Below are 10381 nucleotides of genomic sequence, written 5' to 3'. Positions count from 1 at the left end.
ACAGGCAACATTAACCCATTCCACAGCTGCTCCTATGCAGTGAGTAGTGCATTGCCTTTTTTTTTTTTCAAGGAGAACATTTTGGATCAAAGCATTGTCTTTACAGAAGATCCTCCAAGGGATGGATAAATGTTCAGCTCATTACCCCAACAGTTGAGACATTACAGTGCTCGTTCTTATAGCACAGACTTTTAACATTTTTGTAACTAAATAATCTAGGGATTCTGGTATATGAAACATAAAACACATATAGCACAAGATCCAGGTAGTAGAGCACAATAGCTATGTTCCTACTTATTCTCCACTATAAGCCAGCTTACAACCTAAATTTGGATTTCAAATTCTACAAGACCCTTCTTCAGTTTGCTGGCAGCAACCTGACAATGGGCTCCTGGGTAAGAAAAGTTCACATTTCAGCAACATAATGTAAAAAGCTATTTGCATGAGTGTGACATGGTGTAGATACTTGTGCAGAGCTGGGACTGTGCAGAGATGGGAGGAAGGAGACCTGGGAACATAATTCATAAATGACACAAAGGCTTGAGGGAAAATTTTACCATAGACAAATGTAGCACCAAAACCATTCCCAGCTGATACCGAGCAGAAGACCTCCAAAAATGGCTCAACTAAAACAAACTAAAACTGGAAAACTCCAGCTAACAGAACCACCTAAAGCACAGTGGCCTAACATCACTCGTCAGTGTTAGGAAAGTTCTATGCATAGCTGGAACTTTAGGAGAAATGTTTTATCTACACACTAAAAGCTTTCCAACAACAGCACAGCAGTGGAATGAAATTCAGGTTATCCTGCAACACAAAATTCTCATTATGGTTTGGCTACAGAGAGTTTCTATACACAACTAAGGAAAAAAGAAAACAATCAACATATTGTATCATGTCACAGTACACAAGTTCATATTTATGAACAGAAGCAAATTTTCCATATGATCACTCTTGTGTTCTGCTTCTGAAAGGACAATGTCTACAGGTGGCTACAGCTTGTTTTCTCTTGCTCATTCCTCTACTATCCATGAGAGTGGCTTATAGCTGTTACTGATACCACTTTACCCCAGGATATTCAACTACAATCTTTAGCAGTTATCAAGAACACATATAAATGCAGACACAGAAAAAACATGCCATGCCATTTCCTTTGCATTATCAGTATTAGCTGTAGAAGACTGGAAAGAGAAACAATGAAGTAATACAACAGTCCTCCTAGCAGGAAATTAAAGACTGAATTTTACACTTTAATAAAAAATTACATCTGAAAATAATAATAAAAAAAACACAAAAACAAACCCAGAAAACCCTTTGTATTTCATGTTAGAAAGATATCACCTGAGTTTCCAACCCATTCTATTCCTGCAATTACTTCTAAACTCAAAAATGCCTGCTTCATGACAATATTTTCAAAGCAAGCCAGAAAAGTACTAGGAATGACAAAGATAGCTACGGGATTATTTTGTTTGTTTGTTTGTTTTTTTTAATAAATAATGATTTCATTTTAATTCCAGGTGAAGACCTCAGCTCCACATAGCAGAGGCTGGCTAAAGAACAACTTCCATCAGCATTAGAGAAAATACTGTTTCACATTCATGATGAGCACAAGTCTTACTCTAACCAGAGTGGAGGCATCAGCCTTCTCTTTGTACATCTGTATTATACATTGTGAAGAATGTTTTTTCTTCAGCTCACAAAAATCTGATTTACAGTCTGTAGGCATTAGATGACAATGATCTTCATCCTAGTCCTGTTTGCCTTCCCGCCACTGTCGAGAGCCCTCATTCCATGCTACGTATACAAAGAGAGCAAGTACCACATGAACAGCAATGACAGCAACTATGGCCGCATAAAAATAGCTGTCCCTGTCCGACATTCCTAAGGTACCTGAGAAAATAAAAGAAAGCAAAGAGCATTAGTTATTAGGAACACTGAAATAACAAATCACATATTTTCCTGTAGACTAAAGTTACATTTATCAAAATGACTGAGCTCAGGAGGAATCACAGGAAAGAATTTACCACACTGATTACAGACCTTGCAACTATTTTGGGAATAGAGAAGACTGCAATTATTCAATACTTAAGATTAAATACCCTGGTTTTGAAGTCAACAGCTTAGAGTTCTGCAACATTCACTTTTTCTGGTACTGTCTTTCAGTACCAAATAAAACTCAACATCCTTTTTTTTGAAAGTATAACACTCTTGTGGGGCAGGAAAATGAGCAGGGATATAATTTATTTGCTACTGTAACAGGATAGAATGGTAAAGCAACAATTAAAATTAAAGGACTTCTACCTTTTGTATTTAGACCATAGACCAGAAATTCCTCACCAGTTAAGACACATGAATGCATATCACATGTAAGAAGCCTTCAAGTATCAGAAGACCAACTAAAAAAACCAAATACAATTTCTCTTCATTCATCACAGCACACGAAAACCACCACTCTCCAAACACAAACCCAGCCTCTATCAGTGCTGATAGATCTTGCCATTAATTGACACAGCAAAGTTAGGGCTCAGCTTGCTACACCTCAGGGAGCAGGGGGAAAGGGTGAAAAGGGATCTTGAAACCTACTTAAAAAGCTTTCAGCTTCAGTCTTCAGAACATAAAGCAGCACACACCAAAGAAGAATCACCTTGAAACAGCTCAGTTATGTATTCACAAACTGATCTCTAGAAGAGCTCTTTTGAAGGAAGACACTCTTCTCCTACAGTATTAGAAAGTTATCAAAGCCTTGCAGAACCAAGGCTAGAATGTGGCTGGTTGGTAGCAGTTTGACAGAACTGCTCCAAACAAACAGCTAAAATATCTTTTTTTTCTTATTATTAAAAGGAAACTCTACAAGCAACTACATTCAGTATCTGAAACTGGGTATACAAAAACTGCTTTACACTTACAATACAGGTATGTTTTAAAAAGCTAAAAAATAAACCCAGTAAACAACAGTATCTGACTATGCAATTAGTCTGCAGCACTTGCAGGAAACATAGCCTTGGTGATTTGGATAAAAGTCTGCTGCAGGGTGCTGTTAGATACCCTTTAGGTAAGGGGAATGGATGCACCTGTGTACGATACAAACCAAGACCACAATGCAGGGAAGGATGCACAAACTATTTGTAAAGTTTTTTGTTCTAAGTAGACATTACAAGGCCATTAATATGCACAAGGAAACAAATATTCAAAGACACTATTAGAGGACTGTTTTTTTCCTCTTTCTTTTAACAGTAATGCTAATTGGCAGAAACAGAATTACCTTCAAATATATAAGCCTTTGATGAAAAATATAGCCCAACAGGTAATGTAATCATTAGAGCTGTGAAGAACAGAAGTGTTCGTAAAGTTGATGTTAATGAACCCTCATTTCTGAAATAAATAAGAAAAGTCACACACAGAAGAAAGTCATAATATATACACCTGAAACAGGACAAGAACTCATCCCAACCAGAAGCCAATTACTCTTCTAGAATTGAGTACTTATATCATTTGGAAGTGATAAAGACTCGGAGTATGCATTTGTTGACTGAAACAAAAATCACAGCATTCAAAACAATGTAACGATTCTGCCAGTCAAAGCTCACAGACAAGATTAAAACCAGTCTTTAGATTTTTCCCTGTTATTGCTTTGCAAGCATTAATAACACAGGGGGTTTACATTAGTATGTTTATCAGTGTATTATTACATCCTTATTAAACATCTAGTATTAGACACAAGCTTGTCATATGACAGTATTCTGCCTTAAAACTTGCCAAGTTCCATCTAGTTTTGAAAAACAACTACAAGTCTAGGAAAATGACAAATCCTGCATGCTCGGGTGCAGAGGGAAGTACGCAGAATGACTTCAACGGCTGTTGGAAGCAAAGTTCCTTTTTATTAGTTGTTGTTCCTCTATTTAAAATAATTTCTTAGTTTCCACTAAGAAAGTTGGGATAACTGTAGCAATAATCAGAGCACAGAGCCAATACACCAAAACATCAGTAACCTTTTTTCCTTCACAGACCTAAACCTTGACCTAAAACAGACCTAAACAGACCTTGAGACCTTCATAGATATAAAAGACCTTGAGAAAGAATCACAATGAAGGACTGTGTGCTTGGTAAGTTCTCCCTGAAAGTTATCTGCTAGAACAGGTTTTGTATTTACAACACACTACATACAGCTTGTTTTTGTGTGTGCTTTCAACAGCTTTCACTCACTCTGCTTGGCTGACTACATTATTAAATGCTGAAGTAAACATGCAAACCAAGCAATACCCTTCTGACTGTCAAAAACTACTGGATTCAAGGGCATGTGTCCTTAAAGCTTTGACACACAAGCATAAACCCCAGCTCAAGTCAGGGATACATAAAACTTCCAGGCACATCTACAGCAATTCTTGCTTAAGTATTTTCAAAATGTTTTATCCAAACACATTTGTGCCATAGTATATTGCTTGAAATCACATTTTAACACTTCCTTGGAAAAATAAGAGGAAGAGGGGGGGGGGGAAAAAACCAAACTAAAAAGCCACAAGAACTCGCCCTTTAGCAGCCACACACAGCTTTTACACTAAAGTCAACAGCACTTTTTCCTGGTCATGTACTACCATACTTTCAGACTGCGTATTAAGTAGCTTTACACCAAAACAAACAAAACAAAACCAAAACCCGAGATATTTGGAAACTTTCCTTTACTAGAGTTTGTCTCAAGGTCTGTCGGGATGGAGAGCATAAACCCATTCAAACTTCCCCTGCAGAAATTAGAAACTATTCTCTACTTAACCCCTACCCATAGAACAGTAAGATGAGGTCCAGCTTATTAGCAAAGTTAAAAACTCCAGTGTTGACATGTATTTTTCTTATACTGACATACTTTCATCACTTCCCTACGCAGCAAAAGCGACCGTTCTTATCTAACCCCGGCCCCAACGCGGAGTTTCTAACTGCAGAGCAGCCTCCGCGCCAGGGTTTCGAGGCTGCCCGCGGCTAAGCGGCACGGCCAGGGCAAACCCGGGGCCTCCCCTCCTCCCCGCTCCCCCCATCTCGCCAGCAGCGCGAGACGGGCAGTCACTCTTTCCCCAAGGCCGTCCGGAGGCTGCACCCTCCGCTGCCACCACCCCGGCGGTTCCGGGGCACCGGGAGCACCCCCCGCCGGCCGCGGCCTAGCAGAACCCCCTTCTAGCGGCCCGGTCGCGGACTACCACCAGGCCCTGCCACACCGCAGGCGTACCTGTCCCTCCCGCCGCCAAGTCAGGCCCTGCCCTTTCCTTCCCTTCGCAAGGACTTACTGCCTGAAATCGGGCACGGGAACCGCGCCCACACCCGCCACCGGCGGCCCGTAACGATCCATCGGCCCCGCTCCGCTCCACCGAAGCTTCTGGTCTGCCGGAAGCTCGCCGGAGCGACCCCCGCATGCGCAAATAGGCAGCGCCGCCGTCTCCATAGCAACTGAGCGCCGAGCTGCTGCCCTGCTGGTACGGGCTGCAGCTGCGTTCTGCTGTGCTCGGACAGCGTTGTCGGCACACAGAGAGCTACAGAGTGCGGGCTTGGGACAGCAGTAGAGGCTGTTCTGCTTAAGAGTGCTTTCCTTGAGGGAGATGGAAGTTGTCGGTGCGCGGCGAAACCGCAGCCGAGCACACCGCTGCTTGGGTGAAGGTCTGGGCTTAGCAGCAGATGGCAGTGGTCTTGGAGCCGCAGAAAACCATGTTCTTGACGTGTTCTGCTGAACTCACCAGTACAAAACACTATAAATGAGAAAAAAAAACAAAAAAAAAGCCAGGCAAGGGCTAAGACATTTTCTAAAGGGAAACAGTAAAGTTTTCCTATGCTGTCCTGTTAGGAAGGAGGTTTGTTCTCTTAGAGGTTTCCCGCTTTCCTGGCACTAACTTTAATCAAAATTCCTTCTCCAGTCAAAGATGAAGTTTCTGGTCAAAATCTGAGTGTAACCAAGGATTGGGGCATATTGCACAGTTCTGTAACCTAACTGAGCACTAAGCATCTCCACAATGCTACTCTGTTTAAGCTATTCATGTTCCTGTTGAAGCTACTCTACTCTGCTTAAATATTCACCAAGGGGTGGACTTGGACACAGCTTTTCAACAGGAGACCAGTGTTGTGCAATCAGTCTCATTTGTTTGTGCTCAACAGCTCTAGCAGGAACACAAAGCATTGCAAGCTTTCAAACAATAGCCCTGGAAGCCGTTTAATTGAATGTTGCTGTTTAATTGAATCTCATCTATCACGGCAATAACATATTTGCCCCTTTTATGGTAAAACCATGGTTGCTATCTTACCACTCAGCCATGCGAAATCTCAATCGCGTGAGTCACTAACTCCACGCATTGCTCTTTCCTCAAGCCTTCCTGCAGCCTGTCCTGCTCCTTGTGCAGTGCCAAATAGCACGTGGCACAGCACGATGGCCTCTCTCATGGGCATCCTGCTGCCTATGAGCCTGGAAGAGAAGAAATATAAGAGAGGGTTGTTTTCCTTGAAAGCAGTAGGGTCAGGAAATAAGCGCTTTGTTCTGGTAATTCCTGCTGTGAGCTTGCCTCTCAGGGCTTACTCAGGCTCAGAGTGAATTTCCCTGGTCTGGGCTAGAGGCGATGGACATGACACTGCACCAGCAGCTACAGTGTGTAAAGGTGGGAGGGAAGGAGCAACAGCCTGCAGCAGTGATTTTCTCCCCACTGATTGTGAATAGTGAGGTCTTCCTATTATATTTTCTCCAGTATAGATGAGAAAGAAGATTAATTTCTGTAGAAGCAATTTTTTGGGGGTTTGGTTTTGGTAAATTTTGCTCTTTTTTTCCTCAGCAATGAACTTATCTTAGCCAGTGGCTCCCTCCTGTTTAAGATGCAGCACAGTTTGGGCTGTTCGGTGCTTACAGAGAAAGGTCTGGCACTCACAGTCACACTTTCACTGTAAGCCAGCTAATTTTACACCCTTTTAAAACAATACAGCTCTCATTTAATTCTACTGCTTCCTGAGCCAGCAAGAGAGACAATTTGCATGGGAGGGGCATGAGGGGGCTGGTGTAGACCAGGAGGTACCTTGCAGCCCTTGCCCAGTAGGATGGGGATGGAAGGAGGATTTGCAATGTAACATGAGCTTAAAACTTCAAACCAGTTCTTAAAACATCTAATTAAACTCCAAGTATCCACTCATTAAATCCAACCTGAATGTGTGAGCAGGTTCTGGTTATTTATGGATTACAGAGTGAACAAAAGTAACTTGGCAAAACAACCAGTGCATAGTTAAGATATAAATCAGCTGACTGAAAAATATTAATGTAGGTGCGGTGAACATTTAATCATTATATACATGATGTTCTTTCCACTTCTGGTTTGATTTTCCTGTTTGTTTCCACAGTAGGAAAAGCAGCCTAACAACAAACCAATGAAACATAAAAATGGAGTAAGTCTCACATCAAATAAACTTACTATAAAGCTGCATATTGAGCATTAGAAAGTAGCAAACGATTCAAGGCTTAACAGCCCAAGTCATTAATTTTTAATGTAAAATTACTTCATATCTTCATCTGCCAGACTAATAAAACTATTGCTGAATGATTTCCTGCATGTTTAACTGCTTTTCTTTATGAGCACATATGGGAAATACAAAACTGTTGGAAAAATTTTGCAATTGTGAGGGGAAAAAAGTTTTTTATTTGCATTTTTGTGTCAGTTATTTAAAAGATCTGGAGCATACGAAGTCTTGTCTGTTTGCTTCAGGTTTTATACATCAAGTATTCTGAAATTTCAGGCAGATCACAGACCTGCCTTACCTCTGGATTATAGAGCAAATATAAAATTTGCCCTTAAGCAGAAACTATGCTGCAAGCACAAGAAGCTGCCAATTGAGCTGAGACCAAAGATCTGCTATTCTAAGCTGTTGTCTTCAGCAACAATCGCCAGGGGATGCTTGAAGAATATAAAAGCAAAAGCCTGTACAGAGCAATTCCTCTTCCCAGACACCCTTCCAGCTCCCAGCAGTGAACTCCATGCAAGAAATTCTTCCCTGTGAGGGTGCTGAGGCGCTGGCACACGTTGCCTGGAAAAGCTTTGGCTGCTCCATCTCTGGAAGTGTTCAAGGCCTGGCTGGACAGTGCTTGGGGCAACCTGGTCTACTGGAAGGTGTTCCTGTCTGTGACAGGGGGTTGGAACAAGATGATCTTTAAGGACCATTCCAACCCAAACCATTCCAGGATTCTATGACTGCCTGCTACTGAAAAGAACCCTGTTTGTCCAGCAAATGCAGCAAGAAAGCCTGTTAGCCTGGTGACTACCCACCTCCAAGTGCTTGGAACATTTTCTTTTCACGCTGCAGCCCCGTTATCTGGTCTCTGTGACTTGCGGTGCAGCCTGCCTGTGAAAGATTAAAAGCAACCTGAAAACACAACCTGTTGTGTAACTGCTGAACTCGGTTGATTTGGAGTCATTTGGCATAGTGAGCACATTTGGACATTCAGACCGAGAACAGAGTCTGTGCTGATGGAATGGTCTGCAACGAATGAGCCGAAGCCCCTGCTTTTCTGGGGGTCTGCATCTTAGCCAGAGTGAAGAGCAGCCAGGAAAGGCGCCTGCTGAAGCAATACCATCTAGTGGTAGATAGAGGAAAAAAATCCCCCCCCCCCCCCCATAGTGCAGCGCTGGAAAGGTGAAAATTGAAAAGATAACATTTAAAACCAAAACCAGGCGCTTCTGAATATTTTTTTCCAAGGTTTGTTCCCATGGCAATGTATCAATAAGGAAGAGGGAAACCAGATGATCAGAAAAGGAGCTGGAGTGGGGAAGTGACTGCGGTTACTGGGGCAGGTTGTAATGCCTGATCTTGCAGAAGTGCCAAGTGACCCCAGGGGTCCGGCTTTTGAAATGAGATTTCCCAGCAACAAACAATTAGCGCTGTGCAGCATCAGCTTTGAAGCTGTTAACCACTTGCTTAGAATTAGTAAATGTTTTTACGTGGTTAGAGCTTAGCCCCAGAGGAGATGGTGTAAAAGGAAGAGCAGCTGTGAGACAGTCATGGTTTGCCATGGCTGGGAGAAGGATGTGTAATGTTTGTGACTGAATTCATAGACAATTCCCTTAGAAGAGAGCTGTCATTCATAGGGAGCGATAACGTCTGTTATTATGCCATCAAATAGAGCTTGAGCAAAAAAAGACAATTCTAGGGGCCCTCAATCTCTTCTGCTAAACAATAAGGATTTCTGTGCATGAACACCGTCTGTTTTCCTTTTTTTTTTTTTTGCCTTCACAGACCTAAACCTAGAAGCCATTTGTTGTCACTTGATTGAATTAAATATGTTAAATATATGTTAGCTCTTCCTACCAAACCCTTCCTCTTCTAGTTCCTTGGTGTTGGCTCCAGCAGTACTCTCTATACTACTCTCAATACTCTGTTTCTCTCTTCTGTGAACCTCCACACCCCAGAAAGAGAGATACATATTTCACTAAAGGTGAAATTAATAGATTGGCTAACTTGTGGACTAGATGCCCAACTTCTCAATACAAAGTGTGACGCATGTTGCACAGTTGACCAGTCGCTTCCATGGAAATAGAACCATAGAACATTAATGGTTGGGTTAGCAGAGAAACCATTTATATGAGCTTTATAGGGCTGTATTCCCTCTTATGATGCTGTTGTTGTGATTGCAGATCCTAAGATAAGCTGGAGCAAACAGCTAAGTCACCTCATCAGCTTAGATGTAGCTTAGAAGTCTCAAAGTCCAATTTCCACCTCCCACTATTATTGCTGTAATTTCGCAAAGAAACTCTAGACTAGTGATGGAAGTGGTTGCCTTCCACAGGCATTGTGAAATAATTACATTAAGAGTGAGTGAGAAAGGCTTCATTCCCACAGCTGATACAATATTTGATATTGATATAATATCTTATAAATATCAACCAATATTTACTAGTTGCAGGTGACACTCCAGATACATGAAGGAAAAAGAATTCTCCTTTTTCTGTAGAAGCAAATGTAATCAGTCTTTTATGTTACGTGCAATTAAACTGGTGTATGATATTCATGGCTGTGCCATCGAGAAGGTTTTGGTTTTATAACAATAGGTTGTGCTTTAATGATTATAGAATGTTTGGGAGGGATGGAATACAACTGTCTAAAAGGGGCAAAAAATCTTTGGCAGCAGGCGGTCCAATTTGGTGAGATGGGCTTTAAACTAAAGGACTCTGGGGGTGGGCTCCAAAACAGCAGTGCTCATGCCATTGCTTCTTCCTGGGGAGTAGGCTATATCAACAGTGACAACTCTCTCTTAAAGGCTGCTGTTCTTGGCAAACCTGCAATAATACAGTGCCATCACCTACTACTAACGTTAAACCCTTGAAAGGACTATACATGGGTGAAAGTACTTTGAAGGCCCATTTAGAACAGAGAATAC

At 41.8% G+C, this 10381-nt stretch overlaps 1 protein-coding gene across 1 annotated transcript; it reads right to left on the bottom strand.

Moving 5' to 3' along the window:
- Nucleotides 1–209: 209 nt before the first annotated feature.
- Nucleotides 210–5449, bottom strand: VMA21 (vacuolar ATPase assembly factor VMA21). The gene is made up of 3 exons (XM_057425259.1): nucleotides 5274–5449; nucleotides 3263–3372; nucleotides 210–1890 (listed from the first exon to the last, which is right to left on the bottom strand). Exons 1-3 carry the CDS (start codon nucleotides 5426–5428, stop codon nucleotides 1748–1750), a joined length of 408 nt encoding a protein of 135 aa, XP_057281242.1. The 5' UTR covers nucleotides 5429–5449; the 3' UTR covers nucleotides 210–1747.
- Between the last annotated feature and the right edge of the window lie 4932 nt (nucleotides 5450–10381).

Source organism: Pezoporus wallicus, unplaced genomic scaffold (assembly GCF_028554395.1).
Source record: "Pezoporus wallicus isolate ANWC-B61680 ecotype Strahan unplaced genomic scaffold, APGP_CSIRO_Pwel_v1 scaffold_6445, whole genome shotgun sequence".
Classification (NCBI taxonomy): domain Eukaryota; kingdom Metazoa; phylum Chordata; class Aves; order Psittaciformes; family Psittacidae; genus Pezoporus; species Pezoporus wallicus.
The sequence above is the reverse complement of the archived record's forward strand: the minus strand, read 5'-3'. Positions and strand labels throughout refer to the sequence as shown.